This window comes from Electrophorus electricus, chromosome 14, assembly GCF_041902795.1.
Source record: "Electrophorus electricus isolate QZ-2024a chromosome 14, ASM4190279v1, whole genome shotgun sequence".
NCBI lineage: Eukaryota > Metazoa > Chordata > Actinopteri > Gymnotiformes > Gymnotidae > Electrophorus > Electrophorus electricus.
The window spans coordinates 11,816,292-11,837,575 of record NC_137510.1 but is presented as its reverse complement, the minus strand read 5'-3'; the positions used below and the strand labels follow the sequence as shown (position 1 = coordinate 11,837,575).

Genomic DNA, 21,284 nt, shown 5'->3' with positions numbered 1-21,284 from the left:
AGGGCTCATAAAAGTAAAACATAAAACTTCACTCTTTTTGTTTTTTTTAATCCAAATATTATTGAGTTACTGAAAAGCTCTAGGTGAGCAAGGACATTTGAAATAATCCATTTTTTGGGACAGGATGAGGTTTTTGAATGATTGCTAGAGGTCTGTCTGTCTGTCTGTCTGTCTGTGTGTTTTACTTGGGAATTTCTGGTTTCTGTAAAGTATGACAATAAACCCGTTGAATTCATTTTGCTTTGCAGGTTACTCTCTCTCTCACACACACACACACACACACACACACACACACACACACACACACACACACGCACACACATATATATACACATAAGCATAATAAGAGATTCTACCTCTTAATTAGCAGTTATATTTAGACAACTGGATATTGTTATCCTCTATATATAGTTCAAGTCAGTAAATATCTTTTTAGGCTTTCACTATCATTATAGTGGCAATTTAGAACATAAGCTCACTGCTAAATGTCAAAAAACAATATGTTCTTTTATATTTGGACCCATAAAATGTGCAAACTGCAACCATGTAACTAAATATAATGCAATATATTTGCTGACAACAAGGAAGGAACTGGCCAAGTGCAGTGTACATCAGTGAATCTTTCTTTTTAGCAGCCACTGCTTCAGTGCAGTACACTTTGTCTGTTTTTGCTCTCTACCAATATAGCCTAGGCTTAATTAATTTGAAACTGCTGAGGAAAACAGTGTATTTTTTCTCAAAAATGAAGGGTCTTGGTTATGTAAGAAACCATGCCGATGTTTTAGATTTTTCTAAACCAAGCATGGTTTCACTTATAGTATGTTAGTTTAGCTACAGAGCACTTAAAAACATTTTACAACAATTTCTACAACAAATTTATCAGACAAAACACATATTTGCTTTCTAAACATAGCCATCCAGCAGATATGACAAATGAGAAACTGGTTACGTATATTTAATAGCTTCTTAATTGTGTGCATTTAACAGTTTCTTGATTGTGTGTATTTAATCATTTTCCTGTCTGTGGTCATCTTTCTTAGGGTCTGCTTGTTAGGCAACCGCACGCTTCAAAACCACAACTTTGACAAGTGTTTGAAGACTGAGATTGTAAATAACATGACGGTTACCACAGAGCTTTGGGACCTGTTCTGTGACAGCCCCCATCTCAATGCCACCTGCAATGAGTACTTTACCAGTAACAATGTCACAGTGATTCAGGGTATTCCTGGCCTTACCAGTGGAGCTATCTCAGGTGAGAAGCACTGCCATTAAGTTCACTGCAAACCTTAGGCAATTATATAATAATAATGTGTTATGTTTGCATGTGTGTATTGTGGTTTGTACAAAGACCTTGGGTATGAGAATATACCTTGGGCTGCTTTAAAACTTTTTATTATTATTATTCTCATAAAATAAAACATCATCTTCAAATAAAACATAAAAAAATCATCAAAATAAAATAAGTTTCACTATGATCCTAAACTGGGGTAAGAAGAAGATTGGCAGGAGGTGTGAAGACATAAATGATTGTATCTGACAGTTTGTGATAGAGCTTCATAGTTTGGGGCACCTCACACAAAAAGATCTGCCCCAACAGTGACTAATTTGAATTTTGGGACAACTAGATGTCCTGTACCAGAAGACCTGAGAGCAGTGGAGTGAGAATGGAGTTTGGCTGAACACTGAGGGTCTTTAATTTGCAGGATGTTAATGTTGATAAATCATGACAATGTTTTCTTTTATGAATCTAAGTAAAACAATACATAGATGTCAGAGCTGGAAGGATAAAAGGAATACATTTTGTTGATACTAGAAAAACAAATATGGGGCTTATGTCCAGTATGGTACATGACCGTTGAGATGTAATGTAAACAGTCAACAATACTATAATTGTATATGGTCATGCCAATAAAGCTTATTGAACTGAAAAACAGTCAGTATTTAAAACAGTTCTGTGATGAAGCACATGAGTAAGTTACTGAATGAACAGAGAGGCCAGTTTTCTTGTAAAAGGCACTCAATACACCAAATTGTGGTTTTCAGAGCATGCTTCTCAACAGCAAGTCATTTGGAGAAACAACCAGAAGGCACCTGTCTAGTCTTTAGGGATAGATAGTATCTTTACAGATATAGAATATCATTGAAACAAGAAAGTTATAGATGCTGGGGAGAGAGGAGAAGATTGAAGAAGAGCAGAACCAGCGAGATGATCCACAGTTTTGACATTGTGCAAGGAGATAAAGGATTTATTGCAAGGCTGAGACACTGATCATGATCATGTGCTTCCATTTCACATTTAAGACCTTATAAGTACCAGACAAGCAAGACTGCAGAGGGTATATGTACAATTTGTTTTTACCAGCTTTCAATAATTGTTTCTGCTGAACAGAGAACATGTGGTCAAGTTATGGTCCTTCTGAAATGCTGGTGGAGAAGAAAATGGAGTCACTGGAAGTGTCTGATACCTCTGAGGACATGTACTTGCCCTACGTGGTCAACGATATCGCCACATTCTTTACTTTGCTGGTGGGGATATACTTTCCTTCGGTCACTGGTAAGGACACTTTCACCATTCCCTTACTTGCTACTTTGCTCTCTGTATCTCTTTAGCACCATACTCATCATGCCTTGAATATGTAGGGTGCCTTTTCTTTCTAACTAACCCATTCATCCAAGTTTTATTCTACTTCTGTAATATGCCATGTAGTATGTGATGTGTATGCACTGTGTTCATTGGATGGGTGTATATTGTGCACTTGGTCCTTTTCTACCCACTTGCACCTTAATCTCTATTCTTAAACCCTATCTGAAGTGCCACAGGCAGCCTGTGAGCCAGCAGGGAGATAAGGCTTATCTGCCCCTTTCAGCTGGAACTCTCAGACCAGTCATTCCCCTCAGAGGGGCCCCGTGCCTGCTCACCATGTAACACAATAGTGCACAGGTCATGACTGATACAAAAATACAATAGCTCCTCTAAATATATGAAAGAATGAGATGGGAAAGTAAATGCATGTATACATTATATCGATTATTAAGAAAGGAAGTCATTTATGCATGGCATGTACACTCAAAATTAGTTTAGCCAGATGTAACTAGTCAGATATAATGACTTGGTTACATTTGAAAAATAAATATGATCTGCATTACATTTAAATCAAAAAGGTTCTGCAATGCCATTGTCACCTGCCATATAGGGATATTACTTTCCTGGGTGTATGAAATTATAAAACATTTTTGAAAGGTAAGAGTTTTTTTCCTCTTTATCCTTGTCCATTTTTCAGGTATCATGGCAGGATCCAACCGGTCTGGGGATCTGAAGGATGCCCAGAGGTCTATTCCCATAGGAACCATTCTTGCCATAGCAACTACTACTACCATCTGTATCCTCAGAATGAACCCAATGGCTTTAGGAGGAGCATTATGTAATGTAATGTTATACTTTTTTGTTGCAACCTTGCTGCAATAACATATTTTCAAAGTCCTGCTGTTGTAGTGTTTTATGGGTAAGGATGTATCTTTATCTATGCTCCGTAGCAAGCTAGGTGGGCAGTACTGGCAATATGTCACTATATGAATCAGTGTTGAAGAAACCAAGTAGAAATATGTGCGTTTTTTCAAATTCTAGGAAAGTAATTTTCTTAACTGCCTAATTCAGACCTATCCTGTGTGGTGATGTTTGGTGCTTGCATCGAGGGAGTGGTTCTCCGAGACAAGTCAGTTCTTTCTTTACTTTTGATTTTTTTTTTCTCTAAAAATGGTTTTAGACTGAATGCTACTCTTTCACTGTGAATGTGCTTACTGTTCCAAATCCAAATAATTCCAATTAATAGGACCTTATTAAAACTCTTGCGGGAGAGTTGTCCTAGTATGTCATACAATTAATACATCAGAAGAGAGAATTAAGGCACTAAATGTCTACCCAAATGTCAATGTGTGTGTGTGTGCATGTGCGTGTGTGCGTGTGTGTGTGTGTGCGTGTGTTTCAGGTTTGGAGACTCAGTCAAAGGAAACTTGGTCATTGGTACTCTATCCTGGCCCTCCCCCTGGGTGATTGTGATCGGCTCTTTCTTTTCTTGCTGTGGCGCAGGTCTACAAAGTCTCACTGGCGCCCCCAGGCTGCTGCAAGCCATTGCTCGAGATGGCATTGTGCCTTTCTTAGAGGTCTCACTGACACTGCAACACGTTATTTGTATTGATCTTCAGTGGTTGATCAATCTGTTATCAGTAAAACATCTTTACACTTAGAAACAGCCTAACAAGAACCTGTATGTAAAAACCTAGATGTAATATATGTAAAATATAGGACATAAAAAATTAATTAGAGTACATTGCATTCTTTGAATAGGTTGGCTCATCTTGATAGTGCCTCTGACAGTAATTTATATGCAATAACCAAGATTCACAGAAGTTGAAGAAAAGCCTGCATCATCTACATCATGTCCAGCAAAGCACACACTGCTATCTGGGCCAGTATCTTGAGTGCGCTGTTGGTCCTGTTCCCAGGTGTTTGGGCATGGCAAAGCCAATGGCGAGCCCACCTGGGCATTGTTGCTCACTGCTGGGATCTGTGAGACTGGCATCCTCATCGCCTCACTGGATGATGTGGCTCCCATCCTCTCCATGTGAGTGGAGCTCTCTTCCTGCTATGTCTTTCATGTTGTCAGCTGTACTGGCCATAGTGCCTTTTCCTCATCCTGTTGTGAAGTAAGAAGTAATTTTCCTATGCTTTCTCTCTGCTTTGTTTGCTCCTGTCCTCTTTTTGACTAGATTTTTTTTTTTCTAATTTTACTAATCCATCCTTTGATTTCAGCTGCATTCTATGCTCTATTGTTTAATCCTCTTACCTACTTTTTGTTCTGGCTGGGCTGTCTGCCCCTTTCATATCCTCCTTTTATCCTCGCTCTCCTGGTTTACTGATGATAATAACTTTAATAACTTCCTTCCAGCTCATGTTCCTCCCTCTCCCTGTCTGTCCCTGTTCCTGCCCACCTACTTACTTATTGTGGCCCTATTCTTTCTTGCTGTTTATGAAAGCTGTCGAACTGTAGTGCCAATTTTAGAGTGTTAGAGTGTGTTTGTCCTCTGACAGGTTCTTCCTGATGTGTTACCTGTTTGTGAACTTGGCCTGTGCTCTGCAGACCCTTCTGCGCACGCCTAACTGGAGGCCCCGCTTCAAGTACTATCACTGGTGAGCACAGGGGCAGGTCCTAGTGAACAACCCTGCACCTTAATTTCTCAGGCATTGCTTTGGCCTTTTAAAGGTGAAGGAAGGTGAAAAGCTCGATCTGATGAGGGTGAAAGAATTCATCTTATCTTCCTGTTAATCTGTTACCTTTCAGTACTGTTTAGGTCACTGTGGAATCCAAGCATGCAAACTTGTGGTTTCCTTTAGCAGTACTCCTTAGACGTCTCAGTTCTCTCTGAGGTCATGCACTCTTTCTCACGCCCAGTTCCTGGCAAGCGCCAGGCTGGTGCAGTTTTGGTGGCAGAGAGGCACCTCCTCCTCATGCAAATGCACACATACTATACTAAGATACAAAGTGATGTGTGTGGAAAAGTAGGACATATGCCTTTGCAATACAACATTGCTTTCAGATGTTAAAGCTAGTAACGCACACAAATCACCTACTTACTCCCTTATACATTTTTAACAGGCTGATGATTCTCTAAGGTGGTACTAGAAGTTCCTATGTAGGAGAGCTCTGTAACATTGTTGCTTTGTATGAATGACACTATGTGTGCTTGCAAAATTCATGACTGGTAACAAAAGATACGGATTAGCATTATCATGTGTAAGGCTCCAGTTTAGCAATGCTCAATCTTCATCTCTAATGACCAGACATTTGGTACACAGTTGGTGGGTCAAGAAGAGGCTTGGAGTCAGGCTGTATATTGACTAGCATTTCACCATTTCATTTTGCCACTTATTCAAGGTTTTATGAGTAACAGCAAATGCAGTTTGGTGGACTCTGGTTTGGATGCGAGTGCTCATTTTCTTTCTCCTGTGCGATAGGGCGCTGTCCTTCCTGGGCATGAGCCTGTGTCTTGCCCTGATGTTCATCTCCTCCTGGAACTATGCCCTGGTGGCCATGGTCATAGCTACCTGTATCTACAAGTACATTGAATACCGAGGGTAAGACAAATGGCCCCAGGAACATGCATAGAGGATTAGCCAGTTAGATTGACTAACATTTTTGCAGATAGACATAAAGTGTAATGGCTATGATCTGGGTATGAACAGGAATGTTAATGTCCACATCTTATGTAAAGATCCTGTGTGTGTGTCTTCATACATGCAGCGCAGAGAAGGAATGGGGTGATGGTATTCGTGGGCTTTCTCTCAATGCAGCACGCTATGCTCTTATCCGACTGGAGGAGTCCCCTCCGCATACCAAAAACTGGAGGTGAGAGACGACCAGTGGCCTTTTCCGGCATTACTACCCTGAAGTGTTTTCTAATGCACTACACTGCAGTGCACTGTGGGGCAGCGATGCACAATATTGTATAAATATGCATGAAATGTTATAATGTGAAAAAGCCTAACCGAGAAGTTGGTCATTCTTCATACATCACAGTGGCTTTTGTGATTATATTTGAACACCACAAGTATAGTAATCATTCACTTTTGTGGTAATGCTTATTTTCTTTCTCTTTACTGCACTTCTCAGATTATAGTCTCCCTATTTGCCATCTGTATAATCCAGAGAGAATTACAGTTTGATAATACTGTTTGATTTATCCCTGAAGCCTTGCTTATCCCCCATTGAATAAATAATCTGCCTACACAGTGACTGTCGTAACCTAAGAATGCTGCTGTGGAGAATACTCAGGCCAAACCTTTGTTCTTGTCCATCTAGTAATGCAAGGTGTTACCCTTTTCTGGGTGAAGAAAGGCAAAAAGCCCTGGTGCCATCTGGCAAAGTGTGTAGAAGGAAGGGTGTGTAGGTGCCACTTGTGTCCTGCTGTACCCTCGGTGTTGCCTAAGCTGCTTTTCCTGGCTCTGTGCCACTGGCCTTCACCACAGGCACAGTCACTCACTGTGGGCTCTGTATCAGTTGTTTTTCAAAACACAAATGTTATTATTACAGCTCCAAATTGTTTGTTGTTGTTGAGCATTTCAGTTTGTGAAATTCTTACTGTGGAAAACTAGGGTCATTTGATTTAATTCTACTTTGTCTTTCTACCCTTGTTCCAGCTGCTTTCTCATATTGTCCTTTATGATTTTAAGAGTTCATGAGGTTGCTGTTCATGAAGCTCAGTGTCTCTGTTCATGAAGCTCAGTGATGTGATGGCAGATATAGTGCATACTCTCTAATTATTTCAGTGAAATGGTATTCACTATTAAGCATTCCCTGTATGGTATCATATATAACTCCACCAAAATCTTTGAATGCTTTTCATATTCATATATGAATACTGAATGGTTTATTTTAATTCGTTTTGCAAATGTATCTTTTTTGTGTGTATTTTCTTTAATAAATCTAAGTACCAGCATTTGTGCTCAAACATATGTGGCAACTGAAATATGGTACACAAATACCAATTCTTCCTCTGCTTATATGTATAAGGCCTCAGGTGCTGGTGCTGCTGAAACTGGACTCAGAGCTGCAAGTGAAGCACCCACGTCTCCTCTCCTTCACCACACAGCTCAAAGCAGGCAGAGGTCTCACCATCGTGGGCTCTGTACTAGAGGGCACCTACCTCATCAAAGAGACTGAGGCCAAGCAAGCCGAGCAGGTGCCATCTCAGCTCTTTGGTTGGGTGTAGCCCTACATAGTTCAATATAGTTTTATTCATGCTTTAAAGCTGGTTAGTAACTTCTCGACTAATGTTCACATCCTGCATAACTTGGGTGCGTTAGAACAGTGTAGAGGTTCTGCATACCAGGAACAAACCGCTGGAGAAGAATAAGGTCATTGTCTTAAGCATGAAGAGAGACTGACACCTACTGTCATTAAGAATAACTGCAGCTGTGAGCAATTGTTTTGATTTGTCTGAGTTACAAGTGTTTTTGTTTTCAGAACATGAAATGTTTATGTTTATTCAGTATTATTTCACTTCTTATCTAAAAAACATGAACAGTCTCTTATCACACATATTATATTAGTTGATTCTGCCAGTCCTTATCACAAATCATATAATAAAGTATTTACTTACCTGAAGAGACAACAAAATTTGAGACAAAGAACACCGATAAGATAACCTGAGACTACAGCACAGGAATTGATGTTTTTTTTATTATTTTATTTGGTAGAACATCAAGAAAACCATGAGTACAGAAAAGACCAAGGGCTTCTGCCATGTTGTGGTGTCCTCCAACTTGCGGGATGGCGTCTCACACCTCATCCAGTCGGCCGGTCTCGGGGGCATGAAACACAACACGGTGCTGATGGCTTGGCCCAGCTCCTGGAAGCAAACCAATGACCCTCTGTCATGGAAAAACTTTGTTGGTTAGCACTTCACCTCTGAACCACTAAAGCCTATGCTTTCATCCGTGCACTGTGCTGCTCAAGGCTCCTTATGTGAACAGTACAGAAACATGCTTGCATAAAAGGCTCAGCCATGTATATCTCTAGTGTGTAAAATAAATACCTCTTAGTTTGGGTCTGAAAGTGGCTCTCACCTGGTGTGTTCCTCAGAGTCTGTGCGAGAGACTACTGCAGCACACCAGGCTTTGCTGGTCGCTAAGAATGTGGACAACTTCCCGGATCAGAGGCTGAAAGAGGGTACAATAGATGTGTGGTGGGTGGTCCACGATGGAGGAATGCTCATGCTTCTGCCCTTTCTGCTTCGCCAGCACAAGGTACACGACCCTGGGGTGGTTGGAGCGGTCCACACATGCTTGACATCTGCCATGTCATGTTCATGTGTGTCGGCGTTGGTGGCAAAAAAAATGTCTGATCGTTTGTCTTCTTCTTTTGGATATCTCTCCCTTCTTCTTACTCTCTGCTTCTTTTTCTCTCTGTCAGGTGTGGAGGAAGTGTAAGATGCGTATCTTCACTGTAGCTCAGCTAGATGACAACAGCATCCAGATGAAGAAGGACCTGCAAATGTTCCTGTACCATCTTCGGCTGGACGCTGAGGTTGAGGTTGTGGAAATGGTAAGAAGTTTAACTGATGGCAATCGCTGGACTTCAGTTTACATTAACGCATTCTATGTTCAAAGCAAGCCTTTCAGTGTCTTGCATCTGTGACTATCTGTATCTTGCATTCTCCTGTGTGCTTGTTCAAATAGCACAGCAGTGATATCTCAGCTTTCACCTATGAGAAGACTCTAGTGATGGAGCAGCGCTCACAGATGTTGAAGCAGATGCAGCTCTCCAGGACTGAGCGGGAGAGAGAGGTATTGTCAGTGCTTACTCTGTTATGGAGATGTTAAAATGAGGTTTCTAAGGTAGAGTTCAGTGAAGTTCAGTGTAATCACCAGCACTACTGATATTGTTTTATTGTATATTAGTTTTATCATCTCATAGTTCTAATTGCCTGAAATGCTTGTAACATTATTGTTATGAAACTGTGTCATATCATCTTTTAAAAAGTGTTCCGTATTGATATAAATATACAGGTGACTTTGATACTTATAGTGACCATAAAAACTTGTTCTATATTTATCTTGAACATGCACTCTTGGGTTGCATTTAATGTACTTACATGAGAGAACATCAGCTGATATGTCAGCTGTTTAAAACATTAACAGACCCAGCATGGAAGCTTCCTGCACACCACTATGTAGCCATTTTACATGTGTTCCATCATCTGCCATATTTTCAGATGATATTTGGAATCACCTTCTATCCCCTTTCAGATTCAGAGCATCACTGATGAATCTCGGAGCTCCATTCGGAGAAAGAACAGACCTGTGATTCAGGGCTCGGGCACAAGTAACCAGGCTGCCCAGCTGGAAGATGAAAGTGACAGAGAGGTAGTAAAAAAAAAACATGTTCTCAAGGCTACCTCCCTGGATCTAGCATCACCAGTTGCAAAACGTTCAACGAAGGCAGAGTACCTTGCCTTGGTGTTCAGATTAGAATGGCATGTTGGTTCCTTGTGAAGAGGTCTGTCAGTCAGGTAATATCGGATGCCATGCGATTAGCATGGCTCTGTAACTGTCATGGTGTGTTCGATCTCCCTTTATGTCTCCTTTAAGACTATGCACAGTGGCCACTGCCACCTTGTAAACCCCTTTGTGAATTTTCACCTTGTTCCATGCTGTTTGAGGCTCCTCCCTATAACCCACTCTCCTCTTTAGTTCTCTTGTAAAAATTAGTGAATATGTTTATGTTTATATGTTAGTGAATGGTTTATATGTTGGTATTTACAATTTACAAATATGTAAAGTATTGCATGTAGGCTTGTTGGTATAACTTCATCTCATATGCTGTTCTCAGTCTAATAGAGCCACATATTGACTGTGCATAATAGATTTAGAAATTAAAAATAACTTCTAGTATTTTGCACTTTGTGTTATCTTCAGCTACAGCATAAACCACCGGTGTTCATATAAAAAATAGTTGCTATGACACCATGAATTGATGTTTTCACATGATGTTTCTAATTTGATAGCACATCTTCAAACAAAAACACTGGCCCAGTCAACAATCATGTAATATCTTAGGTCTTTTGGTGTTTCTATTTGATGTCTTCTTCATTTTCAATATAATTATTGCCAGATAGCAGATTGAAAAGCTGAAACCAAAAGTGACCGCGGATAGGAGAAAAAAAAACAATCCATGAGAGGGAATGAACAGATACTGAGTAATCATGAGAGGACTGAGACTCAGAAAGGGAACTCATGCTCCCTGCAGCTTGTTACTGTGCAGCATGGTTTAGCTAGTGAAGATTATGTGTCTGATCCGCATGAGCTAATCTGACACCTCTAATTCTTCAGGAGCAGCTCAGTCATGATAAGGACATAGTGTCCCATCCTGCTGTGAACCATAGCACTGACGCCACCCCCGAGCGGGTCCACATGACCTGGACCAAAGAGAAGTTCATCTCGGAACGCACTCGCAACCGAGAGCCAAATGCCAACATGCCCGTGCGAGACATTTTCAACATGAAACCGTGAGTACTCAACACCAGACACTGAAAAACACACACTTATAAGGACACAAAGTGTGTGGTTATTTTGATAAAGGTACAGAAGCACAAGAAAAGACATTGTGATAGGCAAACAATGAAATTCTCAAACAATGAATCCACTAAAAGTGAAATGCACAACCCTGAAGATCCTATACTTTCTCTGTAGTGGTGTTTTATTTATTTACTTATTTATTTTAGGACACAGTCTGCATGATGTATTGGCTGTTACATTGTCATACAGAAATCTTCAAGTTAACTAGCATGGTCCAGTGTGTGGGCTTTTGTACTAATGGTCATGCTCTCACCATGTGTCATGTGTCTTTGTGTTGATGAATATATCTCCTTATAGCCCTCATTCCTTGATACTTGTCTCTTTGGTTTACAGTTAAAACTGTATGCAAAAATACAAAATGCAAAGATTTTCTATTACAAGTAATATTAGCACCTTTATTTTAAAGATCTTAAGTGCTGTTTATGACAGCCCACAAAAGAGAATTTTAAAACTAAAGACCTTTAGGTTTGACTGTCTGCTGTCATAATTATGACATAATGTGACATTTGTCAACTTCATCATTATGAACAGAGAACAGCAATATAGCTGCTTATTCTTGCTCTTGCTATATCTGTAGCCAGACATATTGCCTTTGTTTATATACTTGTTTTTATAGTTTTACCCATATTATTGCCCATGCCCTCACTAGGATGTCCTGACATGCCATGGGTTTCTTTAAACAGGAAGAAAAAAAATATATGAAAAGCTGGAATACTTATATCAGTGTTCCCCCAATCCCAGTCCAGGGGGCTCCATACTCTGCTCATATTTTATGTCAGCAACAATTACACTTGTACCATAGTGTGTACAGTATATGATCAGGCAAATTTTGAGAACAGCATTGAGCATGTTTACCTGTTGTATTGCTGGTGTGGTATGAATGTACTCACTGGACATCTGCATAAGCGTCTAAGTCTGTCTCTGTTGTTCTGTTCCATTTTCCTTCTTCTAGAGAGTGGGAAAGTCTGTAAGTGCAACTTTTCTTCACCATAGGCTGTGTCTCTGTGTGTTTGTCTTAGTCGTGTGTGTTTGTGTTTGTCTTAGTCTCCTTATTCCATAGTCATTCAGCACAGTCGAAGCACACAAATGCGTAATGTCATTTAATGTCTGCTCTCTCCACTTGTTATAAGAGCTGTAATAAGCTTTTAATTAGCATGATAGTGTGCATCTTCATCTCAGTCAACAGTGTATGTGCTTTCAGACAACACCACCTGGTGTCAATTATTTTTGTCCTGTTTCCAAAAATCTGAAATCGCAGTCCAAACCTTGGTATCAGATATTATTTCGTTTTGTATTTTAATAACATTTGGTTGGAATTAACATCAGGCTATGATATCAGCATGTATTTTGATTGAGCTTTGTATGTGTGTTTGTTTATTGCTAATTTGCATTAAAGCCCTGTGCATATCATGCTCTGCATAGTCGCTTTTACTGCTGTGCACTCTAACCTCATCAAATGGGTTTTTAATTCACTATTTGTGATATGACGATGATGAATTTTAATGCAGTTAGTTTGCCATTCCTATTCTGTTTTGTTTTTGTTTGGGTTTTTTTTACAAAGCATACTAAGGGCTGTAATGTTTAATATTATTTTCCATTTCAAAAGCAAGTCTCAAGTTACCCTGACATTGTAATTGTTTTTGAAACCTTTTTTGTATCTTGGATCGTACAGAAGCCCTTCTACAGGTGAAGTACTTAAGGGTATCTCCTAGTACTCATTTCAGAAAATTTACATTTTAAAGATACTAACAATTCACTGTAGGATCTTACAGACCAGGTACTACAACAGCACATGCTTTGAAGCAATACTGCAATAAGACTACACCCTTTAAAAACATTGCAACATGTTGTAGATGCTGGAGCAGCTGTAGGACAGCTGTTCTAACTCCCCAGCTACGCTTCGGCTTTTGAACATGTTACACTTTAAAAAAGCCCTTAAGTCATATATCAGGCTCTCCTGACTTCACTATCTGTGGTTTTGGTTTATTGTTCATTCTCTACGGGTTTCAGATGTCTTATCTCTTAGTCCTTACTCCTCCTTCCTTGCATGCAGCAACCAGTCCAACGTGCGTCGCATGCACACAGCCGTCAAGCTGAACGAGGTGGTGGTGAACAAGTCCCAGGGGGCCCAGCTCGTCCTACTCAACATGCCTGGACCCCCAAAGAGCTGTGGTGGAGATGAAAACTGTATCCTTACCTACATCGCCATGTCCATCATAACAGTAATGTACTACATTTACTATAATGCTTCTGCAGAAGATTCAATTTTTGGAAGGTCAGATGACCAATAAAAGTCACCAAAATGTTTTTAATCTTCATCTTTATATCGGTGAATTAATCGCAATTTATTATAGATTAAATGTGTTGCTTGTGTAAAACCATTTTTTCTGCATGACACTGGCATGTAGTTTTGGCAATTATGAGGTCTATTATAAATGTATGCAAGTTTGGTAAAAGAATTGTGACAGAAATCAAACTTTATATTCCTTAATTGGTAGTTCACAGACATGGAGTTCCTGGAGGTTTTGTTAGAGGGTCTCAACCGGGTCCTGTTGGTGCGTGGTGGTGGCCGGGAGGTTATTACCATTTACTCATAAACTCCTTGGCTGCCCCAACTTTCCTTGAATAGAGTGATTTTTAAGGGCTTGGCCAAGTATAGATGGCAAAGCTGGTGTTTGGATAGTGGCATTATGGAGGGCTGTGGGGTGTTTGAAAAGACTGCAGGCTTTTAGCCTGGGGAGACCACCTCTAGCTTTAAACATGTTTCAGGCAAGATGCAAGACTACCACAGGCCAAAGGATGAAGCGGCATATCGACACTTTAACTTACATTCTGACTCTCTTTTATTGTGTCGGTCTTTTCCTCTTTATTTACCCCTGAACACGTGTTTGCTCATGATGTCTGTGGGAATGTTGTCCCTTTTGTTTTGTTTGTTTCTGAAGGAATTAGTTTCTTTGCACAAGGTGCACATGGTCTGGCTGCCTTTGTTTAACTGCTTTAAGATGCTTTACAATGCTGAACTGTCATATGTTACAACAGACATTCTGTAGCCATTCCTGTAGCTGTTCTGCCTGGAATGGAGAACTGTTGTTTCTTCATCTCCTCATCTGCTCATCAGGAGGGTAGTCCTCAAGCACTCAGCTGCAGGAGCATTCAAGCTCACTACAGCTACATGAAGATATCAGGGGTCCAGGCAGATACCTTTCTTGGCGACAAATGTTCATACAAAGTTTCAGATTTGAAAACAGTTATTTTTTGCATTAGTTTTTTTACACACAATAATGTTTTATTATGTAGTAAAGTGGAGAGGATCCCTCTTTGTTGTCAAAAGCATACATTGGTGTATCACAGCACCTGTGAATGTGATATTAATTTGCTTGGTTATGGGATGCTCCAGGTCATTTTCATTTGTGATCTGTATCAGAGGTTTTGGAACTAAGTTTCAAATTCAGATTGCAAAAGAATATTTATTTTTGTTCTTTGAAATGCTATTTGTAGCAAGATTGTTGATGTAAGGGTGTGTGTGTGTGTGTGTGTGTGTGTGTGTTTCTGTGTGTCTATGCTCACATACCCATTTGCCTGTATGAATGTTATTTTACTGAATGTTATTTAATTAGATGTGTGCAATCATTTTCTTCCTTTATTGCTAACATATTGATCATTATCTTGAGGTGAGAGACAATGTCTGGTGACTTAAGCGTTTTGTATCATAATCTAATATGGTAATTAAATGCCTTCAGTGCTCCAGGAAAATAGCCATAGCATCAGTGCTCTAAGAGCCTTGACAATCTCTGACATTTTCTGATTTGAAGGAATCCATAAAGGTCCTACTCTTTCTACCTGCATAACAATAACAATAAGCAGAAGTTCTAAACAGAACTTGTCATACTGTCTCCACTTGTGCTGCTTTTTCAGAAATCAGCCCAAGACATTGCACCTTTGCCAACTTGTCAGATTCAAAACTAAACATTTAAAACCAGTATGAAATTAATAGCTTCATTAAAGCTTTTAGACTGTCAGCAGAGTTTAGAGTGATTACATTTCTACAAGGTCACAGCATTCTCAGCCTTCACAACCAAAGCTAAAGTTCCTTTGTGTTGGTGTAACTCATTTAGTTTATGCCTTGACATCCATTTTTATGATGCCCTTTTAATGATATTCAAGGCTGCTCATGCAACAGTAGGAAAGCCACACAATATTGAACTGAATTTAGTTAATTTGTGTATACGATTTTCCAAGCACCAACTATTATAAAGAGGATACTTTGGAGAGATTTTGTTTGCCTTTAGGAAATATATCAATCTGTTACTATATAAGGAAATACTGTTCTTAATTTAATCCCTTGTGTTTTAATTATAATGTATGTTTGTATTTGTTTTGGTTTGATGTCATTGTTTTTGTATAAAAGTATGACTTGTGCCAAAAAAAGAACCAGAAGGGTTTTATTTCCTTTCTTTTTAGTTGTCACAACATTGGACCTGACTATTACTTGTGTGTTCTTTCCAAGTTAACAGAAGTTAAGCACAGTCCACATTTAATAAAAAAGACACATATAAACCTTTTTTAAAGGTTTCTTTCCATAATCACCATGCATGTGGCTGGTGTTGGCTAGAATGTTTTTGCTATCTAAGACTTCTGCCAGAGACGGCAATATTATATAGGATTCCCTAATGTAAGTTCACAGTGTTTTGGGCCTGTTTTGCTCCATATCTGCATCAGTGTTTTCAGGTACAGTACAAATCTGTTTGGTGGAAGGGGACAGCTGACTGCATAAATGTGGACAGTTTCTTTAGAACCATTTTCTTAGCTCAGTATTTTGCAACCAGAACATTAGCTGTGTCTGAAAGTGTGCCATGTTCATTATCTCCTACATGTGAACATCTGGATAAATACATAGAGCACTATTATAGGGAATATAATTCATCAAGATAGTGAACAATTTTGGACACTACTTTAAGCATGTTAGCTCATTACTGTACTGTATAGATTGCATCACATAATCATCATACCGCAGTGCATTGTAACAAGTTGACAACATAAAAAACTGAAAGCATTTCTTCGGTTAACCTGCTATTTAAATTTGTAACAGGCTTGTGGGGTCTCTGAAGATGCCATTGTCATCCTTTAGTCCTCCTCAGAAAAGCTGTGTGTGAATCTTCAAACAATGCAGCACATTATTCCTTGACTGCTAGGGTGAATCATTGGTAAACTACTAATTGTGATGAATTTTGGGGTTATTATAGTGCACTGGATATCACACACTGTTTTCTGACACCACCTCAACATGGCAGAACCCCGAAGTAGTGCACTGTATAGTGAAGTAGGGTACAGTTTCAGACATATCTATTGTATTTTTCTATGGTGCATTGTGATGTTGTCATCATCATCACTGACCACAGAAATAAAATTCCTAGAATGGCGTTTCCTAAAAGGAACTCTCTTTCTATGGAGTTTACCACTGATATCTATAGCCATGCACTAGTTTATGTATTATTACTTCAGTGGTTGTAGTCTCTGCACTTACTTTAAGCGTTTTAAGTGTTTGCATTTAGTAAAACTTGAAGATTTTTTTTTATATGGGGAGGGGGATGAATGTATAAGGTTTTTGCTTGTTTGTTTGTTTGCTTGTTTATCCATTTTGCTTTTCTTCTTTCCTTTTCTCCTTCATTCCTTTTCCTCAACCTGCTGCAAGTGTAACATGCAGAGCTTTTCTGGTTCAAAATGCACATTTAGACAACTCTGTTTTGGGACCAGGACAATAAATGGGTTACAACACTGCTAAATCCATTTTTATTGTGTATTTACTACATTTTATCAATCATTAGGTACAGAGGGATTAGCTATTAAAGTGTTACTCATGGGGGAAGCATGATGAGAGGGATGATGATGAGGAGGAGGACTGAACCACTAAAACAACAGCTGATAGAAGTTACTGGTTTTTTAGCAGGGCTTCCCAACTTCTGTCCAGGAGATTAATCCCAGTCCTAACCTAACACACATTATCTAGATCATCACTACCTTCAGGACAACTAAACTCAACAGGTAACGAGATCTCCAAGTCTACAATTGGCAATCGTGATGTGTGGCATGTAGTCTGTTGATTAGATGTAGGGTAAAACAAGCTCCTGCAATGGCTCACTGATTTAATTACACATAGAAAGCTTTTTGGGCTCTCTTTATATATGACTTGCCCTCCCCCAGATGGTCTCTCTTTTTTCTCTAAGTTCAGGTCCTCTAGGAGACTTGGGTGCTCGAGTCCTTCTTAGAAACCTGACTGGTCCCAGGACTGCACTCTTCTTGATGGAGATCCTGGGAGTTCCTGGGATCTGTTGGAGCCTCTCTACCAGTTTGGGGGTCACAGCCCATACTTGGCACAGATACATTTCTTTATACAATTCCTGCCACTTGGTTATGGAGTTCCATGTAAGCTCTGCCTGCTAGCGTCATGCAATCTCTTTGTTAAGATTTCTCCATTTCAGGCACTTCCACTATTTGCCAGTGGTACATATCGTGTAGGGGTTTATCCTCCCATGATGGTTCCTGCTCCTCCTCATTCCCAGCCTCCTCAGGTTTCTGCTGTCTGAGGTACTCACTAACCACTTCATCATTCGGGGCCATCTTCCTGGCATACTCCTGGATTTTTAATGTTTCATCTTTGCATAGTGGCTCTGATGCCCAGTGATCCTTGGCCCCACTTCATCCACTTAGTGTATTTATGAAACCTGATGTGCGTTGTGAGGACTTTTCTTGTCTTGATGGTGGGTGAGTTCCATCCACCCACATGATTCATTTGTACTGCCAGAAGGACCTAAAGGGTCTGCTGCTAACATCTTAGTGCCAGATACCTCAGGACACCTTCAGAGAACATTTGGAGTCCATGCACGAGGGGGACCTACACAACGTTAAGATGGTCATTTTAATGTTATGGCTAATCAGTATATATTTATATAACTCTATATTTTCTATATTAACAATGTGAACATGAAAAGAAAAAATATCCCTGTGTGAGATCAGCCTTGTTCATCAAATTCTATTCTGTCCCATTACTACTAAGCAGCACTAAATATTTGCAGTTGTTACTTGTGGATGAAAATATAAGTATAGCCCTTAAAGTTAAATTTGTGGCTCTGTAATTTAACTTAAAATACTGCAATTTATCCACCATCTGCTTGTCTTTTTTTGTTTGTTTGTTTGTTTGTTTTAGTGGCTTTGCATCTAAAGTCTTTGAAATGTGGATGCACATTAAAATCAATGATATTCTATTAAGAAACTAAACCAAGAAAAGGCAATGGAAGGCCAACAAACTACACTTCCTATTGCAGCAGGAAGAATCTGTCCAGTGTGAAATTTTACTTTCATGGTGGCTTGCTGCAATAGGGGGCGGCGTTCATATTGTGATAAAAGGATTCCGCTGGGTGAAACAGATAAGCCACCTTCCCTCCTTTATCACACAGAAGGTTTAGTCTGTTAGATGATTAGCTTCAACACCACTTCAATTCTCATTTTCTTGTTTTCCTTATATTGATTAAAAGCATGAACAAGCATGTAGCATCTTATCACCGTTTAAAGTGTTTGAGTCAGAGAAAGACTGGTTCTATTTTCTCCTACACCAGTGCAAATATAGACACTGAGATCCATCTTGCCACAAGCAGTGACTCAGTCAATATTTGCTTCAGAAACATCAAGTGTTCAGCCACTCCACAAATAAACAGTGCATGTCTACTGTCTTCATCTGTATACAAAGATCCTCAAGTAAACATGTACACTTTTGATTGTAATTATAAAATATGCAAAGTGTATTTCCAAATAATATGTATTCCTTGGATTATTGTACATTATTGTGCAAACGTTTTGCATCACTCAATAAATTAAAAGATAGTTATTTGGCATTAAGTATTTATATTTAAGTGTTTTTTTTTGTTCTTATATAACACATAAATAAATGCCTAATACAAAAGAATATCAATGGTAATAAACAATACTTTGTAAAATGGCTCCCACTGAAGTTTGATGGACCACTCATAGATTCACCAGCATATTTGAAGCTGTATAGTATCACTCTATGGGATCATAACCAGCCAGTCAAATGAAAAATTGATCATAGATCCATTTATGTTTTTAAACAATCAATTCACATGCTGCTTTGATAAATTGGTTTAAATATATTATGGGGGGTGGCCTAAGACTTTTCCACAGTACTGTCTTGAGTTTCCAAAAGTCACAAAATACATTTTGCTGTAATAATTTAGGCAAATATGATGCACATGTTCCAACCTGTCCTACATGTTTATGTTTTTTTGTTTTTTTTTAATGTATTTGTTTAAATAAAATTATATATTTTTGTATTATTTGGGGCGATGTGGGGACCTTCCATATAGAAATCTGCATTTTTCACATAATTCTACAGATAAGTGGCATATTGTGCAGTAATTGTCCTCTGTCTGTTGTTTTAATGTGTAGAAGAAATGCATCGGGGCCTAGGGCACTGCAAAACCTTACCATTCCAAAATTATTTCTGTGACCAGAGAATCAATTTCAGGTCTTTATTCAAGCTTTTCAAAGTGCATGGTCAGCAGATAATCATTCTGTTCACATGCCATGCATGTGCATATGTTCTGACCTTTAATGGCAGCAAAACAGCACCAGGAGTATGCAACTGCATGATAGAGAACAGACAGGGATGGAGGAATGTTTGGTGGCCTGTATGCTCTTTTTGTATTCTGCAAACAAGTTGCTCATGTCTTACACATAACAACATAGGATTCTTATCTCTTATAATTATGATGACTATGAATGGGAATATTTATGAGTGTTTATTTCCTTTGTACTTATATACTATATTTTTTATACCTTCTTTTTTTTGCAGTAGACAGCAAGAAACATTTTGGAAGCCAAAAAAATCATTCAAAGCCCTTGTTCAGTGCTGACTGCATCACTTCTCTCTCTCGCTCGTTTACTCATTATCTTCAGCAGTGTCACTAAAGTAGTCAAAGTTGTTTGTTGTTGTTGTTGTTGTTTTTGTCTTTGGAATTATGTAACAATAAATGTGCCACCCATAGCCCTCACTAACCCTGGGCTCACAGTGACCTTAGATCTGATATGCCCTTTGGACCCAGCAGGTACAGTATGTGGAGCAGAGTTTGCTGCCACTGTTTGTAGGCTTGCTCTTGCTTTAATGATCAGTGACCAAAGGCAAATGACCTGCACTCTGTTTTTTGTTTGTTTTTTAATTTTTTACTTTATTTTTTACTAATTTGTTTTGTACCAAGGGAGGTGCGTTCTGAATGTTTTTGCAAGCATGAACTGACAGGAGGGAGTGAAACGCAAGGCCCTTGCTGTAGCCTGGAGTAGAGCGTTTTGCTCACAGGGCAAATCTGCAGTGGTCATTTGAATTAAGTGTCCTTAGCTCAGAATCCCCGGTGGCCAAATTGGGCTTAAATCCAGAAACGGATCCATCAACTTTTCCCAAAGCTTTAGCTGAAAAACACAGTCTATTGACAAAATATACTGGGCGTGTACAACACAACTTTCCACTTACGCAATAATTAGGATTACTTTCAATGCGTTCAGGAGATATTTGAGTTTGATAGCAAGCCAAAACACAAAGGAAGGCTGCTTCATCAGGTTTTACAGGTGCAGTAAGTGTTCAGGATTTTCTGGAAGCAGGAATGTATTACTTTAGTGCATACTGTAAGCAACCATTTGCTGTTGAGCAAAATGACAGCCCTGAACTCTCATAATAAGGTGTTGATATAAACTCAAAATATTAAGATAGAACCTTCGGCGCATAGTCAAAAACGTTAAAACATTTCCAAGTAAAATTTGATAACTGAAAGAAAGCAGGAGACTTATTGCTATCTTTTTTTTTTTTAGAGGATCAGTTATTCTAAGTACAAATGACTAATTTCTCATTTCTAAACATGACAGAATTATCATATTATTATTTCAAAGTATTGTGTTTCTAATTATTATAAAATTTCAAGTCTCCTCCAAGGTACAGTTTATTCCTCCAAGTTCAGTCATTGCTTCAAATTTTGCTTACACTAGGAAAACAAACTCCTAAGTATACTGATTATTTCAAAAGCGACATTTGTTTAAATATTGCTAGCAATGACGTGTTCTCACGCTTCCTGGAGAAAGCAACGTGTGT

At 39.0% G+C, this 21,284-nt stretch overlaps 1 protein-coding gene across 11 annotated transcripts in view; it reads left to right on the top strand.

The window, feature by feature from the left end:
• slc12a7b (solute carrier family 12 member 7b) overlaps nt 1–16,917 on the top strand; it is a 44,772-nt gene extending 27,855 nt beyond the window's left edge. For 9 of the 11 annotated variants that reach the window (XM_027002946.3, XM_081695699.1, XM_081695704.1 and 6 more), the window contains 19 exons: nt 1,041–1,252; nt 2,390–2,554; nt 3,282–3,380; nt 3,656–3,713; nt 3,987–4,161; nt 4,504–4,622; nt 5,090–5,188; nt 6,014–6,133; nt 6,300–6,404; nt 7,569–7,737; nt 8,255–8,450; nt 8,640–8,803; nt 8,970–9,101; nt 9,236–9,343; nt 9,806–9,922; nt 10,889–11,064; nt 12,087–12,101; nt 13,188–13,321; nt 13,640–16,917. In XM_027002946.3, coding sequence (XP_026858747.2) covers nt 1,041–1,252; nt 2,390–2,554; nt 3,282–3,380; nt 3,656–3,713; nt 3,987–4,161; nt 4,504–4,622; nt 5,090–5,188; nt 6,014–6,133; nt 6,300–6,404; nt 7,569–7,737; nt 8,255–8,450; nt 8,640–8,803; nt 8,970–9,101; nt 9,236–9,343; nt 9,806–9,922; nt 10,889–11,064; nt 12,087–12,101; nt 13,188–13,321; nt 13,640–13,731 — 2,455 coding nt within the window. In that variant the 3' untranslated portion in view covers nt 13,732–16,917. Of the gene's footprint in view, nt 1–1,040; nt 1,253–2,389; nt 2,555–3,281; nt 3,381–3,655; nt 3,714–3,986; nt 4,162–4,503; nt 4,623–5,089; nt 5,189–6,013; nt 6,134–6,299; nt 6,405–7,568; nt 7,738–8,254; nt 8,451–8,639; nt 8,804–8,969; nt 9,102–9,235; nt 9,344–9,805; nt 9,923–10,888; nt 11,065–12,086; nt 12,102–13,187; nt 13,322–13,639 lie in introns of those variants that run through there. The other 2 variants (XM_027002947.3, XR_014116790.1) reach the window with 2 other exon arrangements.
• Nucleotides 16,918–21,284: the final 4,367 nt, after the last annotated feature.